The 19,168-nt window shown below is 42.4% G+C and overlaps 1 protein-coding gene across 1 annotated transcript in view; it reads right to left on the bottom strand.

Moving 5' to 3' along the window:
• Window positions 1-18,705, bottom strand: part of LOC143940410 (uncharacterized) — an 89,772-nt gene extending 71,067 nt beyond the window's left edge. The window contains exon 1 of the mRNA XM_077461725.1: window positions 18,517-18,705. Within this exon, the coding sequence (XP_077317851.1) occupies window positions 18,517-18,588 (72 nt within the window). The 5' untranslated portion in view covers window positions 18,589-18,705. The remainder of the gene's footprint in view (window positions 1-18,516) is intronic.
• Window positions 18,706-19,168: the final 463 nt, after the last annotated feature.

Below are 19,168 nucleotides of genomic sequence, written 5' to 3'. Positions count from 1 at the left end.
GCACAGAGAAACACAGAGGGAAAATGGTGTCTAAAAGAATTTGACCACTTTTTTACGATATTGCTCTTTTGGCATGTTGATCCACACATGGTCTTGTGGAATGCCAGATGCAAGTCCTCTGGAGAGTCCCCTTTATTAGGGTGAGTTACCTAATCTGATCGTGTAACTTTAATAAATAGAACGATGAAGAATCATCATCAGCAGTTCAAAACTACAAAGTGAAATAAGAAATGCAAGAGAGTGGTCAGGGCAGCTAAGGCAAGAGAATAATCAGGACAGCTAAAATAGATTACGAAAGACACATTGCTGAGGAGAATTTTTTCAAATACATTTGTAAAAAGACTAGGTCAGAAAATATTGGCCCCATAAAAGATGATCAGGGGAAGCTGGTCACAGGTGACAGCATTAAAATACATCAATAATAAACATTAATAAACACAGTATTTAAATACATTCTCCTCAGTTTATACAAATGGAAAAGGAGGGGCATAATAATAAAAAAGTAATGTTAAAAACAGTATATTCGTTCGTAAGGGTGAAGAATATAGAGCAAATGGATGACCTGACCTCCGCTCTGCGGGATAAGTCTGAGGAACATAAGACCAGATGGTTTTATTGGGATCTGTTCCACTTCTCCGATGCAATTCTTCAATACGCATAATTATGATTATTACTGGTCATTCTAACTGTCTAACCGGTTCTGATGACCCTGGCTCCCTGAGAGTGACACCCCTCACTTCATTTACCCCCCCTCGTTTCTTTTTCTTCTTCTCCGCAACACTTCCCCTCTCTCTCTCGTTCCACTTATGTCTACCTCTATCGGAATTTATAAAAAATAAAAGTGGTGTGCACAGAATCTGGTAGCATACCCTGTTTTAGACTTCCCACTGAGAAGGATCTCTCAGGCAGTTGGAGTATCCCCCCCCCCCCTTTTTTCTTCTCTCCAAACAAGACTGCCTCTAGCAGACTGGTTGGAAGGGTCATGGCATTTCCGTAATAGCATTACTTATTACTTTCTCATTGCCACATGTATATGCCTTACTCTTCCGCAATGTATCTAGGAGTATTTGTTGTACTTATAAAGTATAATCCTGAATGTAGGTAATGCAAAGTTACCTTCTTACTGTATCTGCTGCACATCTTTAAATAAAAAAAAATTAAATTAAAAACTGATTGACAGACTGACAGAGGGGTGTTCCAAAAAAAAAAAAAAAAATAAATAAAAAAAAAAAAGAAGGACTAGAAAACCCTAAATCACCAGATGGCTTACACCCAAGAGTTCTCTAAGACCTTAGCCATATTGTAGCCAGACCTTTTTTCCTACATCTTAAGGACAGCTTACTGACTGGAATGGTAACAGCAAATTGGCAAAAAGCAAAAGGTAGTGCCAATATACAAAAAAAAATGCCAAGGTATATACTTGGAAACTAGAGATCAGTCTTACATCAACAGTATGTAAACTATTGGAAGGGATGATAAAAAGGACCATATCCAAGAATTTGCTGATGAAAATAGATTAGCAGTAACCAACATGGATTTATGAAGAACCTTTCTTGCCAGGCCAACCTTTTAAAATTCTATGAGTTGAAAGCAGAACTTATCAGTTTCTTTGGATTGAGGCTAGTATAAAAGGGGTATGCGTTGTTCATTTTTCATTTCAGAGGTTTACAACCACTTTAAAGAAATGGCATAACTGATCTGCAAATACACATTTCCTTATTCAAGGGTTGGTGTAAGTTTAAAAAGATGAAGCAGCAGGTGGTCGCTCCACTAAACACCACTAAGCAGGCGGATGGCAGGTGTGTCTCCTTTCACTATGCAGAGCAGACACAGACACAGCCCCGCTGTACTCTATGAGGAATTCAGGTGGAAACTGATCACCAGTCCATTTCATCCGATCTGCCAGACAGATGGAAAATGGGACCACCAGCCGCCTGGATTTTGCAGGCAGGATCAGATCGGCCAGCAGCGGGCATGTGTCCATTGACATCCGCCACTCCATAGGGAAGTCTACAAGCATCCCATCACGTCTGCCTGAAAAACAGACAGACGGACCTGATCAGACAACCCGTGTGAATAGGGCCTTAAGAGAATTACAAAATGTAACCAACCAGCATTTCTACTTTAAACCTCTTAAAAATAGCAATACTAGTATTGAGGAGAGTGCCCTGGGAAACTTGCTTTTCTATAGACATATACGCAAGAAAAAATATGTCCGCAAAAAGTTTAACCTCTGAAAAGACATTAATGTCTAAATTCGGGTCTGCAGATTTTCTCTCTTTTTTTTTTTTTTTAAGCTTGTCTGCTTTGTAAAAGGAAAAAAAAATAAAAAATGAACATGTGAAGAATCACTTTTCAGCTGAATGCATGGACCTGTTGATCAATTAAAAGATCTGCAACAAAAATCCATTGTGCAATCAGCTTGCCAGCTAACAGATTAACCCTCTGTAACAATGCTGAGGGATTTTTGCTATGCTTCTGGGGACAACATATGCTGAGCATTTCAGTCCCTTTATTGTAGTAATATAACAGAAGACTGCTGTTTCCTCACTTCGCATCAAACATTCTGGGTCAGAAGCAGGATACAAGAGTGCCAGCACCCTTTTAACTGTAAGAAGTCACTTTAGCAGTCTTTGTTTACTAGATATTTCAATTACATAGCTGGGAGTACTATGTAGAGAGATTTTAAGCCATGTCTTCTGGCAAAGACCATTACATGTGTAAACCCTAAAAATGAACGTCTCTTATTTGTATATTTATGAGGCCAGAAAATAGCAATTTGCAAGTTGTCATCCTAGCACAGGTAGTGCGTTACTAGCCGGGTCAGCAGGTAATAAAGCCTAAAAAGTAACCCAACGTAGCCATCACATCCAAGGACTGGTAAGTGGCAAAATACTTTTGATCTTGGGTTTAAATATACTTAAGGTAGAAAAAAAAAAAAATAGGATTTTTAAAACAGCTTACCTGTAAAATCCTTTTCTTTGATGTACATCAGGGGACACCCGGGGCGGACTGACCATTAGGGCAGTCGGGCGCCGACTGAGGGCCCGGAGTCCAGCAGGGGGCCCCACGGTGTTTGCAACCGCCCGTAGAGTTAACCCCTTTTTGGAGCTGGCCATTAAAATCTATTATGGGCATCGTGCCCGTAAAAAGATGGCCGCGAGCCGAGCATGGAAAGGCGCATGCGCTGTTCCAAAGCCGGCCGGGCGGCGCATGCGCAGTAAGGCAATGGCGCCTCCCAGCGCCATTTTCAAATAGACGATCGGGACACTGGCAGAGGAGCCGAGCAGGGGTGAGTACTGAGGAGGGAAGAGGAGAGTAAAACTGTGGGGAGTGAGAGCGGAGGACATCGCTGGGAGCCCGGAGGCGGCGGGAGGGTGAAGCTGTGGCATGCAGGGGAGGGACAGAGACTGATGTGTTTGTCAACTATCATATTACTTCTCCAAATCATCAGTGCTGTGCCCATTTCACCTCTCCACAGGTCAGGGAAGCACTGTGCTGCCCTGACCTGTGGAGAGGTGAAAGGGGCACAGGAGGAGGACACCGCACACTGATCATGTGGAGAAGTAATGATGGTGGACAGAGGAGGAGGCTACTGTGAGGAGGACACTATCTTGTCCGCAGCCTCTGTCCACCTCCCGTATCATGTCCGCAGCCTCTGTCCACCTCCCGTATCATGTCCGCAGCCTCTGTCCACCTCCCGTATCATGTCCGCAGCCTCTGTCCACCTCCCGTATCATGTCCGCAGCCTCTGTCCACCTCCCGTATCATGTCCGCAGCCTCTGTCCACCTCCCGTATCATGTCCGCAGCCTCTGTCCACCTCCCGTATCATGTCCGCAGCCTCTGTCCACCTCCCGTATCATGTCCGCAGCCTCTGTCCACCTCCCGTATCATGTCCGCAGCCTCTGTCCACCTCCCGTATCATGTCCGCAGCCTCTGTCCACCTCCCGTATCATGTCCGCAGCCTCTGTCCACCTCCCGTATCATGTCCGCAGCCTCTGTCCACCTCCGGTATCTTGTCCGCAGCCTCTGTCCACCTCCGGTATCATGTCCGCAGCCTCTGTCCACCTCCGGTATCATGTCCGCAGCCTCTGTCCACCTCCGGTATCATGTCCGCAGCCTCTGTCCACCTCCGGTATCTTGTCCGCAGCCTCTGTCCACCTCCGGTATCATGTCCGCAGCCTCTGTCCACCTCCGGTATCATGTCCGCAGCCTCTGTCCACCTCCGGTATCATGTCCGAAGCATCTGACCATCTCTTGTCTTTTATCATGTCTGCAGCTCTCTGCCCCCATCCCAGGGATCCCCCCACTCTGCCCCCATCCCAGGGATCCCCCCACTCTGCCCCCATCCCAGGGATCCCCCCACTCTGCCCCCATCCCAGGGATCCCCCCACTCTGCCCCCATCCCAGGGATCCAGGGGTTTACACACGTTGCAGCCTCAGCAGAAGTTATACACCCTGTCACGCTTGGCATGGGGCTTGCTCTGCAAAGGTTGTGCAACCTTATCCAGTACAGCGACCAAGTGGCTAAAGCAGGCTATAAGGAGGTGTTGTATAACATAACCTGCTTTAACCCCTTGGATCCCACACTAGCATGATGCTACTGCGTGCATTACACATTGTTGCTGGGCGTTTGCAGAGTGGCCCTATTCACTTGATTGGGTCACGATCACCCACCAAAAGCAACAGGGGGTATAATTCCTGCCGCAGCATGTGTACATCCTCAGTTGCTGCCTCTGCAGCTAAAGGGGGTAGAGACCAATGTATGTAATGTGGGCAGTGTGGCTGGGACACGGGGGGGCCCCCATGATCTCCTATTGCCCGGGGGCCCCATGAGTTGTCAGTCCGCCCCTGGGGGACACAGAGGCATAGTAATTACTATGTGAGTTATATCGGACCGACAGGTGCTGGACACTGGCACACCCCTAAGGCGTGTACTTCCCCCATATCAAGTCAAGTAATACATGTGTATAAGAAGAAGGGAGGGACCTCTGTGTCCCCTGATGTACATCAAATAAAATGATTTTACAGGTAAGTGGTTTTAAAAACCTGTTTTCTTTTCTTACATCAGGGGACACAGAGCCATAGCAATTACTATGTGGGATGTCCCATAGCAATGGCAACTGAAGAGGGGGAGACAGCAAAAAACAGGAGGCCAGAGGACCCATACTGCAGCCTGCAGTATACTGCACCCAAAGGCAATATCCTCATGACCTTTAAGATGGATTTTATAAAATCTGATAAACGTAGGAAACGAAGACCAAGCCACGGTCTTACAGATCTGAGCCATAGATGCCTGATGATGTACCACCCAAGAGGCACTAATCGCCCTGGATGAGTGTGCTCTTAACCTGAGAAGGAAGAATTTTTTCTTTAAGCTGAAGCTTGAACAATCACTTGACAAATTAATTTGAAAAATATGGATCTTGACGCTGCCTGTCCACATCTTGGACCCTCTGGCAGTACAAACAAAACCTGTGTTTTGTGAACCTGAGCGGTCAGTTTCGAAGAAAAAAATAAAATAAAAAAAAAATAAAAAAAAAAAGGAAGGAAGAATAATATCTTGGTTTAAATGAAAACCTGTTACCACTTTTGGTAGGAATTTAGGATGAGGACATAAAACCACCTCATCTTTATGCATGATGAAATATGGCTCTTTGTCATGTACCTGGCGATGGAGCCTGATATGCAGAGGACAGCCTCTCTTACAACTCTGACTTGGAGCCCCTGATAGAGCTGACAGGAAGCACCGAGATGCAGAGTCGCACGAGTGCCTGGCGGGATCGCTGAACCTGGAGCTGGCTCGGAGCACTCGGCCGGGCTGTAGAGGTGTCTGTAGGAATCCCAGAGCAGTGGTAGGCAGGTAGCTGGAACAAGTAGACAACCGGTCCCCACAGGTAGGAGTGCAGATGCAGCAGAAGGGATGGTGGCACCCTCAAGGCTGAAGAGAAGGCAAGTACAGGCAGGCCGGGTCATACACAACGGGCACGTCAGGAACAGGGGCTGAAGCAGAAGGAGCAGGCAGGTGCGGAGTGGGGGACAAGCCAGGGTCGGATGCAGGCAGGAAACAGGAACGTCAGGAAGCAAGCCGGGTCACAACAGGAACAGAAGGCAGGTAAGTAATTGCAAGTTACACAGGGAACGCTGCAGAGCAGACAGCACTGAGCCTGGAAACTGGCTGAGTTTAAATAGCCTGTTTGGGTGGCAAAAGCTGTCACGTGCGCACCAATGGCATCCTGACAGGGGCAGAGGTAACAGGTCATCTTCTTCTGCAGCCATCTTGGGTGCTGGCATGCCCTTCCTGACACTCTTACAAGACAGAGCCGTTAGTTCCGATACTCTTCTGGCAGATGAAATGGGAAGCAGAAAAGATTATCTTTCTTGTCAAAAGAGAAAAAAAAAAATTCTCGTAAGGTTCAAAACGGCTGATTCAGCAAAGCCAATAAGACCAAAGATTTAGAGGTGCCTTGATAGGGGGAATACACAGTGTTACCCCATGAATAAGCTACGCACCAAGAGTGGGAAGCAAGATGCCATAGGAAAAACTCTGACAAGACAGGTATCTGGCTCTTGATAGAAGTCAAGATCAGCTTCATTACGGATCCCATATGCAAGACATCATGAATCCTGCCTATGACTTACTTCCTGGGGTGCCAACCCCTGGATCCACACCAAGAAACATATGCCTTCCAGACTCTATAGTAAGTTATTCTGGAAGCCGGCTTCCTGGCATTAATCAAAGTGGACACCCACGACCCACGATCTTTTATAGAGTGGGATTCAACAGTCAGACCTTTTTTCCTCTGTAAGGTAGGATGAAATACCGGACCTTGTGCAAGAAGGTCTGGCTATAATGGTAGAGTCTGAAGGACTCCTACTGCCATCTTTATGATCTCAGTAAATCTTCTGGGACCCGTTGGGCCACCAGAATCACCTCCCTTTGTTCCTGCTTAATTCTGTGGAGAAGGCTCAGAAGTAGCAGAACTGGAGGAAATGCATAGATCAGTGAAACCAATCCCATGGGAAGACTAGACTAATGCGTCTGTTCCGCCTGCTAGTGGACCTCTTGTTCTGAACATAAAATTGTCGACTTTTTTGATGAATCTGGACGCGACTATCGCCATATTTATCACTCCATGGAAAAAGAATATATCTTGCTGACTCAACAGGGAAATCAGTTTAGTACCCTAGTCAACAATTAAATAACACAACTGCCATGGTATCATGGAAAAACTGAAGAGTGAGGGCAGAAAAAGTCCAAGTGGTCCATCGAATCTATCTTTCATAATCATAACTTTGGGTATAATTAAAATTAAGTATGTGTATATGTCAAGGCAACAGAATAGTATAATCTCTGCAATAAATACACATTTCTCTGTGTTTTGTCCCTTTAAAACACACTGCAAGTATTGAAAAATAATTAATTATGTGCCAAAATATAGTGCCCTCCTACCTTTCACCTGACAACAGTGTATTTTTGGTCCCGAATTCCAAACTACATGGTGTCAGCCTTGCCGGCTTCATTTTGTTTGGGTACAAGGAACTCAGATCTCTCCTTAACCCCCACTATTTCAACAACCACTCCTTTTATACAGAAGGAAAGCACAAGAAGTCACCAGCTCACCAGATTTCTGGCAAAATCAAGACATTTTTGTCCTTAATGAACAGATATAACAAAACACTTTCAAAATCGTATTTAATAGACCAGGAGGGTGTGCCGTCAACAGATGGACCATGGGTCTGAAGTTACCGCTTCAGGCTTTACCAGCCATTGGCAAGCACTCTCGTCTCCCCCCTACTGGCTGACATAGGGGAGCTCAAATGATCAGATTAGAGAGGGCTGAAAATAGGTAACTCCGTATATACATCCTCCTTACACAGGTTAGTCAGACAAATTAGGCTTTCCACATCCATCATATCTAAAGCCAGATGTGGATTTAGGCCCCTTTCACACTTGTACAGCCTGAAAGTCATGCGACTTTGACACGACTTAATGCAATGCCTGTGTAATCTTGAGGTCTAAGGACCTCAAGTCGCAACAAAGTAGTGCAGAGACTACCTTAGTCGCACAGATATGAACAGTACCCACTGGAAATCATGGGGTACGACTTTGCAGTCCCAAGTTGCACAAGTGTGAAAGGAGCCTTATTCAGTAAGTGGTTTAATAGACTAGGAGTTAAATATATATATATATATATTTTTTTTGTTTTTTAGAAATCTCAGCTACAAACAGGCACTTTTTTACAACTCCCATGTAGCGCAATACAAATTGACAGAGCACAGTGAACTTTAGAAATCATTACCATAGTACCAATATCTAAGCTACAGATTTCTGTTTGGTCATTTCCAAAGTGACTGATCTGCAGGTCTGTAAGTGGGAGAGTAAATATACCAAATGAGAGCAATTAAATGCGAGTTTGCACCAAAACAACTTGCCTTCTCTTACTACTAATAGGAGGTATTTACAATGAGTGCATCATTTATTGTACAACAGCCCCTGCCTTAAAAGAGTTTACAATCTAAGATCCCCACTTGAGATGCATACCAAAAATAATAGGGCCAGTTTAGACAGGAGCCATCTTAACCTACCAGCAGGTCTTTCGAGTGTGGGAGGAAACCGGAGTACACAGAGGAAACCCATGCAGGCACATACGGAACATGCAAATTCCATGCAGGTAGTGTCCTGGGTGGGATTTGAATAGAGGTCCCTAGTGCTGCAAGTCAGGAGTACTAACCATTATGCCACTTCTTAGTTTTTTGTAGGCATAAAGTGGAAGGTATATAAAAGTGTGTCAAGAACATCTACTGCTAGTGAGAGGTGGTCAGGCAGAGCAGATGGTCAAGAGGGGGGGGAAGAAGAATACCATGGTGGGAGATGAGAGATGCATATATAGGCTCAGGGGGCACAAATTCCCCTCACAGACAGCTGTCACAAGAACAGGTGTCCCCAATTTTCTCTTTACGCCTTCAAAACATTGGATCTTCAATCACTTTGTCTCCTGGTGACAATAGTGACCAGGGTACAACTTCTCAGAGGACAAAGAAAAACAGTAAAAACATGACAGCTGCTTCTATGCCTCTCTACTTGATCTAAAAAAAAAAAAAAAAGAAAAAAAAGAAAGAAGTTTTGACTCCAGCTATGCTTTAAAGTATAACTAAACCCAAGATAAAGCAGATAAAATAAGCATTGAACACGTCACCTTTTTTCTAGGTAAAGATATTTCAAAAGGTGCTATTGACATGAAATTGTCACCACATGTCGGTAACAACCCATGCAATCCAAACATACAAAGAAACCAAAACAAACAAGCTCAGAAATTAAGTTAAAGTTATGTGTAATACAATGGAATCACAGGGGAAAAAAAAAATTATTGGACACGCTATCTGAAATGTATTTAATACTTCATACAAAATCCTTTGTTGGTAATAGCAGCTTCAAGATGCCTCCTGTATGGAGAAACTAGTTGCATGCATTGCTCAGGTGCGATTTTGACTCGTTCCATACAGTCTTCAAAAACTTGAAGGTTGTTTAGGCTTCTTCTTTGAGATCTGATCTTTAGTTCTTTCAATAGATTTTCTATTGGATTCAAGTCAGTGATTAGCTGGGCCATTCTAGCAGCTTTATTTTCTCTCTTTCTAACAGTTGAGAGTTTCCTTGGGTTTGTGTTTGGGATGATTGTCTTGCTGAAATGTCCACCTTTGCAGCAGATTTTTATCAAGATTGTCTTGGTACATTTTTCCATTCTTCTTTACTTCAATGACATGAAGTTTTCCTGCACCGTATGCTGAAAAACAGCCCCACACCATGATGCCCCCCCCTTCAAACTTCACTGTTGATATGGTGTTTTTATGGTGATGCCATTTGACCTCCAAACATGGTGTGTATTAATGGCGTCCAAAGAGTTGCATTTTGGTCTCATCTGACCAGACTATATTGTCTCAGTATTTCACAGGCTTGTCTAAATGTTATGCAGCAAACTTTAAACAAGTTTCAACATGCTTTCTCTTCAGCAATGGAGTCTTGTGTGGCGATCGTGCATACAGCACATGCCAGTTGAGTGTATTAATTATTGTTTTCTTTGAAACAGTTGCACCTGCTAAATCCAGTTCTTTCCAAAGCTCTCCTTAAGTGGACCTTGGCACTTGGACAACTTTTCTGATAATTCTTTTCACTCCTCTGTCAGAAATATTGTGAGGAGCACTTGGTCGCGGATGGTTTAAGGTGAAATGATGTTCCTTCCACTTAAGGATTATGGCTCCAACAGTGCTCATTGGAACATTTAGAAGTTTAGAAATCCTTCTGCAACCAATGCCATCAGTACGGCCGTGGTCAAAAGTTTTCAGAATGACACAAACATAAAAATTTTCCAAGTCTGCTACTTCAGTGTTTTTAGATCTTTTTGTCAGATGTTACTATGGTATACGCATTTCATAAGTGTCAAAGGCTTTTATTGACATTTAAATTAAGTATATGCAAAGAGTCAATATTTGCAGTGTTGACCCTTCTTTTTCAAGACCTTTGCAATTCACCATGCTGTCAATCAACTTCTGGGCCACATCCTGACTGATGGCAGCCCATTCTTGCATAATCAATGCTTGGAGTTTGTCAGAATTTGTGGAATTTTTTTTTCGTTCATCCGCCTCTCAGTGGGATTAGGGTCTAAGAAGTTTCCTGGCCATGGACCCAAAATGTTGATGTTTTGTTCCCCAAGTTACTTAGTTATCACTTTGCCTTATGGCAAGGTGCTCCATCATGCTGGAAAAGGCATTGTTCGGTACCAAAGTGTTCTTGGATGGTTGGGAGAAGTTGCTCTCGGAGAATGTTTTTATACCATTCTTTATTTATGGCCATGTTCTTAGGCAAAATTGTGAGTGAGCCCACTAATTGAGAAGCAACCCCACACATGAATGGTCTCAGGATGCTTTACTGTTGGCATGACACAGGACTGATTGTAGCGCTCACCTTTTCTTCTCTGAACAAAGTTTTTTTCTGTATGCCCAAAACAATTGGAAAGAGGATTCATCTGAGAAAACTTTACCCCAGTCCTCAGCAGTCCAATCCCTTTACTTTTTGCAGATTACCAGCCTGTCCTAGTTGACCCCAGGCCATTTTCCAAAATTCTTTGCCTCACTGTGTGCTCGGCGCTGGTGGTGCCCTGACCCTGCAACTGTAGGAGACAGTCCTGGCACTACCTGGACTTTCTTGGGCACCCTGAAGCCTTCTTCACAAATGCAGTGGAAATTTTTTTATGGGACTATGTTAATTTTTTTAATGGCAAAAAGGGACTTTGCAATTAATTGCAATTCATCTGATCACTTTTCATAGCAACTTGCATATACTCCAGAATGTTATCATAAAAATGGATGCAGCAGACTTTGGCACAAATAATTGTCACATTCTCAAAACTTTTGGCCATGGCTGTATGTTTTGCAACAGAAAGGTTGCTAAGGTCTTGAGAGAGCTTTTTGCTTTTACCCATCATGAGATGTTTCCTGTGCGACACCTTGGTAATGAGACATCTTTTTATTAGTTGAGACTGAACCAGCTAACATTAATTTTCACTGAAAAGCAGGATTGCTTTCTTATTGCTGATAGATTTCAGCTGGCATCTTTGTTTTCCATGCCTTTTTTCAACTTCCCTTTCTTCACGTGTTCAATACTTTTTCCCTGTGTCATTCCATTTTATTACACAACTTAATTTCTGAACGTGTTTATTTTGGTTTCTTTGTATGTATGCATTTCGTTGTTCTTGACATGTGGTGAAAATGTCATGTCAATGTAGCACTTTTAGAAATAGATTTACCTAGAAAATGGTGACGTGTTCAATACGTGTGTGTGTGTGTGTGTGTGTGTGTGTGTGTGTGTGTGTGTGTGTGTGTGTGTGTGTGTGTGTGTGTGTGTGTGTGTGTGTGTGTGTGTGTGTGTGTGTGTGTAATATTTTTATTTATTTTTTATTTTTTTAGGGGTGTACCCAATGGGGTTTTTTTGCTGCCGAAACCAATACCGAAAATGAAAAATACACTAGGCCAAAGCTTAATTTAAAAAAAAAATTGTTTTATACAGGAGATGGCCAGAGACTAGGGGACATGGTACAGGAGATGGCCAGAGACTAGGGGACATGGTACAGGAGATGGCCAGAGACTAGGGGACATGGTACAGGAGATGACCAGAGAGAACACACAGCTATTGAAATGAAAGCTGTTATGTTCCCGGTGCTCTAATCAACCAGGCGGCAGCTATCTTCTGCGCTATAGGACACCCCCCATGATTGGCAGCACCAGGGGTGGAGCCCCTGGCCCCGCTCCATTTTTCTCTTTCGGCAAATTGCCAGAAATGCAATTTTTGGCCACCAAAATTTTGGTGCATCCCAATAATATATACACATATATACACACACACACACACACACACACAGTATCTCACAAAAGTGAGCACATCCCTCTCATTTTTGAAAATAGTTTATTATATCTTTTCATGTGACAACACTGAAGAAATTACACTTTGCTACAATGTAAAGTAGAGAGTGTACAGCTTGTATAACAGTTTAAATGTGCTGTCCCCTCAAAATAACTCCAACACGCAGCCATTAACGTAAACCGCTGGCAACAAAAGTACACCCAAAAGTGAAAATGTCCAAACTGGGCCCAATTAGCCATTTTCCCTCCCCGATGTCTTGTAACTCATTAGTGTTACACGGTCTCAGGTGTGAATGGGGAGCAGGTGTGTTGAATTGGGTGTTATTGCACTCATACTGGTCACTGGAAGTTCAACATGGCACCTCATGGCAAAGAACTCTGAGAATCTGAAAAAAATAATTGTTGCTCTACATAAAGATGGCCTAGGCTAGAAGAAGATTGCCAAGACCCTGAAACTGAGCTGCAGCATGGTAGCCAAGACCATACAGCGGTTTAACAGGAAAGGTTTCACTCAGAACAGGCCTCACCATGGTCAACCAAATAAGTTGAGTACATGTGCTCAGCGTCATATCCAGAGGTCTTTGGGAAATAGACGTATGAGTGCTGCCAGCATTGCTGCAAAGGTTGAAGGGGGGGGGGTCCGCCTGTCAGTGCTCAGACCATACGCCGCACACTGCATCAAATTGGTCTGCATAGCTGTCATCCAAGAACGAAGCCTCTTCTAAAGACTATGCACAAGAAAGCCCCCAAACAGTTTGCTGAAGACAAGCAGACTAAGGACATGGATTACTGGAACCATGTCCTGTGGTCTGATGAGACCATGATAAACTTATTTGGTTCAGATGGTGTCAAGCGTATGTGGTGGCAACCAGGTGGAGAGTACAAAGGCAAGTGTGTCTTCTCTCCAGTTAAGCATGATGGTGGAAATGTCATGGTCTGGGGCTGCATGAGTGCTGCCGCCACTGGGAGCTACATTTAATTGAGGGAACTATGAATGCCAATATGTACTGTGAAATACTGAAGCAGAGCATGATCCCCCTCCCTTCAGAGACTGGGCCGCAGGGCAGTATTCCAACATAACGACCCCAAACACACCTCCAAGATGACCACAGGCTTGCCAAAGAAGCTGGGGGTAAAGGTGATGGACTGGCCAAGCATATCTCCAGACCTAAACCCTATTGAGCATCTGTGGGGCATCCTCAAAATAGAAGGTGGAGGAGTGCAAGGTCTCTAACATACACAAGCTCTGTGATGTCATCCTGGAGGAGTGGAAGAGGACTCTAGTGGCAACCTGTGAAGCTCTGGTGAACTTCATGCCCAAGAGGGTTAAGGCAGTGCTGGAAAATAATGGTGGCCACACAAAATATTGACACTTTGGGCCCAATTTGAACATTTTCACTTAGTGGTGTACTCACTTTTGCTGCCAGCGGTTTAGACATCAATGGCTGTGTGTTGAGTGATTTTGAGGGGACAGCTAAATTTACACTGTTATACAAGCTGTACACTCACTTTACATTGTAGCAAAGTGTCATTTCTTCAGTATTGTCACATAAAAAGGTATAATAAAATATTTACAAAAATGTGGGGGGCGTACTAATTTTGTGAGATACTGTGTGAAATGATATATCTCTCTATCATTTATTTGTAAGCTAAGATTTTTTTCAGTAAATACACAAATACCTGCTGATCTTGCAGGAAACAAACATCCTTGTCACTTACTGTGTGCTGCAACGAAGAATATCTGCCTAGCCAGATATCTTCTGTAAACTATCAATTGCCCTGCCCTCCATGTAATGGAGATGAAGAGATGAGGACATGTTCGTAGTCAATATCAGAAGAGCAGGCTAGGGTGATAACTATGGCTCCCTCCATAGATACAGTGGAGGAGTGACTCCCACAGACAGGACTGGTGGTGTTTGCAAGATTACCATGTTGCAATAAAGCAAAAGAAGCTTCTAAAAAGAAAATAAGTGCAGCCGCCATACCAAAAATACTAGTGAGCTGCATTGTATTATGTTTTTGGTTTTGCGTTCAGATACAAATTAAGCGCAGGGAAAGTCACTGCCATCTGTCTCCCAGAGACTGGATTTTACCCCTATACTTGTCTGAGTGATCTGATAACCCCATTCTGTGGAATCCTAATGCAACCATTCAAAGGGACGAGCCTGTATTGCGTGTTTCACTAATTAATGGCAAGTAGCAATAGTTTACTAATTAGACAACATTCTTTGCTAATTGAGAAGTAAATGTACGCTTTTTTTAATGGCGAAAAAATAGATTTCACAGGAAAAAAGGTCTAGAGGTTTATTCCCTGCAAATTGTTGAGTTCTGAGGTGAACTCAGTAACAAAAGATTGTACATGTTTTTTGAATTCTTGGATTCACCCATATAGTATAGGCGATTCACTAAAGCGTAAAGTGAACCTGTATTGACTACAACCAACCATGTAGAGTGAAAGTCCTACTTTTCTTCCCTTTGTGAATGTCTGAACAAAAAAGTTCTCTTCATTCTTTAGTTAATGTGGGCCAAATTTTCATTTCCTAAAGTCAACATAAAAAAAAAAAAGGCTCTTTTACAGAATCATATAAGAACTCTGTATATATCTATCATGACAAACATACAGTAAGACATACTATGCAAGCGAACTAACAAAAAACACATGGGGGAGGGGGGGGGGGTGAAATCAATTATCTTGGATGTCATCCTGTAGTAATTATCCTACTTGACTACTTCTGTTTCTCCCACAGTCAGACTTTTAAATGAAAAGGGTATGGCAAACAAATCAGATAGAAAATAAAAATTATATAGAATATAGTTAGCCAGAGAAAAAAACTCTTTTATATTTAATATGATTATCAAAGGCGCAATATTCTATGATGGACACGGAACAATTGGTGTAAAATGAACAATTGTGTGTGTTTTCCAGAAATAACATATACTTGGGATTAAAATGGAAAATTACTCTTGACATATTGGGAACTGTAGACACAGCTGTGTTGACAAGCTGTTGTATTTATGTAGGCAGGACTTTTAGAAGGCCATTATTTAGAAACAGCTGTGTCCACAGTTTCCCTGCAGCGATAAGCAAATCTTAAAAGGGAACCTGTCATGGCTTAGGGCTTGTTCACACCACGTTCATTGAGGTGCAATGCTCTGCACACCACCGTGCACGTATGGCATGGGCAGGGCTCATAGAAATGGAAAATGTATAGACACCAAACAACTAGATAGGGAATAGTATTCGGAATTCTTCTCTTATCCTGTGTGTTTTAGCCAGGCAAATATGTTTTTACTTAAAAAGAGTATTATTTCTTTATGCTGCCCTTCTTTGTTTTTCTAGGGGAAGGGAGGGGCACAAATATAGCCATATGAACATAGTCTTGCTGGCAATTTGTAGGCCATTTTAAATAGTTTTTAATAACAAAGACAACTAGTTAAATTACTTTAATTGCCATATATTACCAGCTTTACTGTAGCTCATGTAGGTTTCCCCTAATTATTGTTTTTTTATTTTACTGTATTGTTTTATAACTTTTTAATAAAGCTGCAAGTAAAGAGCCTATTACTAAATTCAAAGCTATCTAGATAATAAAAAAAAAAAAAAAAAAAAACACCACACATATACATTATATATATATATATATATATATATATATATATATATATATATATATATATATATATATATATATATATATATATATATATATATATATATATAATTTATTACACACACACATTATATATATGTGCCCTATGATGATTCCCCCTGTATTGAATTGTATTTGTACTGTCTGCCCTAACGTAAAGCACTGCGTAAACTGTCGGCGCTATATAAATCCTGTATAATAATAATAATAATAATAATAAATCTGTCTGTTCTGTAACAGAACCCAAAAGAAATGCAACAGTGAAAAGGAGATCTGCAAGCAATTGCATTTAGATTTGTTTAAAAAAAATAAAAGTAAAAAACACCTCCTTTGCAAAATAATAATAATAAAAAAAAAACCCTGTTATGATCTTTTCACATTTGAGCAGGTTTTGGATTTGTTTTCGCTAAAGATAATATGTTTAAAATAATCTGTCAAATTGTTATTTAAAGTCTATTTCATGTCTCTCTGAACATGCTAGACATTTATGAATGAAAAAACTGCACTGTTATGATGACTCCCCTACTACCTACAAGCAGAAGATTTGAAAAGAATCTACACTAACCTACTGATATATCAGCAATATGACAGCTGTACCCCTCAGCTGAAACAAATATTAGCAGTATGTATACAATTCAGACCCATCTCCTGAAATGATCATAAAACTGAATTCACAAGAATCAGCATAAAGGTCCAGATATACCCTGATTTTGGTGAACAGGAAAATTTACGTTCATTGAAGAAAATATGTATGTTTTAGTTGTCCACCTCAAGCTCTTTAGCCAAGGAAATGCACTTTTAATTAGATTGAGCTGCGGAATCAATGCAGCCGTGTCCTCAAATAACTGGACTGCATTCCAAAGGGGGGTGCACTTCTCTGGCTAAGGTAGGCGTGAAATTGATTAAGAACAGCAGTCATAGGCAAGCAAGAGGAACAACTGGCTCGGGTTCCAAAATCCTACTTCCAGATGCATGCACATTCCCATATAGTATTCGGCATCCGCAACAACACTGGCTTTTGCGCCAAAGGGTCACCTTCGAAATGTTGCATGAACGCGGAGCCTTCGTTCACACAAGTTACGACAGAAACTTGGCTGTACTGCATATTGGAGTTTGTGTCCATGGAATTTAAATATATATATATATATATATATATATATATATATATATATATATATATATATATATATATATATATATATACACAGGACAAAATTTATAGAGGAAAAAAAAAAATAAAAAAAAAATAAAGTAGTCCCAGTACCCTGGCTAACTAAACTGAATATGTGAAGTTCTAAAAGTCTAGTAATAGAATAAGGAGAGCGTGAATTTGCCCAAAATAAATATATGAATAAAAAAAAAAAAAAAAATGCTCACGCTGACACAAACAATTTTTTGGTTAAATGCTATTAGATGACATTTCTAAATGATTTTTAAATGCACATATTATTTATATATATAATTTTTTATATTATTATTCACATTGTGCATTTAGGGGTTAGAGAAAATAGAATTCTGAGCATCCAGGATTTGATTAAGCCTTATTCACACTGGACCTGTGTTTATAGCATATTTCCAAATGGTTATAAATCAGTATAATGAATTTTATTGCCAGTGTGGTGGGACTGCACTGAGCAGTGGTATCTAGCGCAGTCCAAATGCAAGACAAGGCTCTCTACCTTGTTTACATTTGGCTCAGTATACACCACTGCAACATGGTGGTTTGTGCTGAAAAAAAAAAAAAGGTACAGCATGCAGTTATTTATTTATTTTTTGCATCAGAGCATGGTACGACTTAATCAACTGCATCGCTGTGCACTGTAGTCAAAAGAACCAAATAAAATGTCGCTTTGTGTTTCCAGCGCATCGGCATCGCACACGTCTCACTATGTGAATGGACCCTTAGGACTCATTCACATGGACACTGTGGCCCGTACAGCGTGAATGACTACTTTGTTTCTGCGGCTGGAGCAGCATGCAGGCAGCCCATGTCCCTCTATTGGGGGGGGGGGGGGGGTAGCAGCAGCTGTACGGACACTGTTGCTTATCCTACTAAAACAGTAGAACAGGGATGTGTGTGCTCACCCATGCAGGTCTGTCACATTAGGATGAGCGGCTACACGGGCTGCCTGCGAGCAGCTTCAGCCTCATAAATAAGGCGCTTATTCACGCTACAGGAGCGCCTGTGTGAATGAGCCCCAAATAGTAAAATCACTGTACAAATAGGTTAACTGTCCTAGGATATCAGTGGTAAGTCAGAACAGCCCAGAGCCCCATAGACCTGCAGCCCAAAGGTGACTCCAGCTCTGCAGAGGCTGCACTCACCCTGTACACATGCACTCACATGTTTTCTATCCCCATTTGTAATCATATCCAGGGTAGAGGATGACTCCTAATTGCCCAGGCACACCTGAAAGGTACATTACTGCTGAACAGAGATGTAAATACCTTGCTTTCTGTTTCTGCATTCCACAGGAACAAGGTTGTCAGAAATATCCATGCTGCAGAAGCTGTCTTCATATCGGCAGCTATTTCCAAGGCAGGAGTCAGTGATGTGTATCTCGGATGTCTGTTAGACACTGGCTTCCCCACCCTGGACCCCTCTCTCTGGCTCAACCTTCCACTCTCAATTTCACTCCCTCCCCACATGGGTCAATTACCTGCCGTACTGGGACAACAGCCGCTGCGCCCTCTGCCGGCCACTCGGGGAATCGCCTCTTGGATGGGATTTGTATTTATTCCTCCAGTAGATATGCAGGGTTATAATAGTTTAAACAAAATATATTACGAACATTAAAGAGGAAGTAAACCCTGATGAGTTTACTTCCTCTTTCATTCCCTGTAAAGGCAAAGCATAATGGACTACTATGCATCGCATAGTAGTCCATTATGTGTCACTTACCTGACACAGGAGCCAGCGAAGTCGCCGCTGTCCCCTGTAGCCTGCCGCATCCATCTTGTTGGTGGGGTCTCGCAGCTCCGCCGCTGTCATTCGGCGAAGCCGCGATGACGTCACTCCCGCGCATGCGCACGGGAGTCGACACGCGCGGCAGCTCCATTCTTGGAAATGCCGCGCTCAGTGCGCCTGCGCGCCGCTGTC

This window comes from Lithobates pipiens, unplaced genomic scaffold, assembly GCF_037356315.1.
Source record: "Lithobates pipiens isolate NorthernLeopardFrog02 unplaced genomic scaffold, aLitPip1_a1.2 Scaffold_3, whole genome shotgun sequence".
In the NCBI taxonomy this organism is placed as follows: domain Eukaryota; kingdom Metazoa; phylum Chordata; class Amphibia; order Anura; family Ranidae; genus Lithobates; species Lithobates pipiens.
This window is presented reverse-complemented; position numbering and strand designations above follow the sequence as displayed.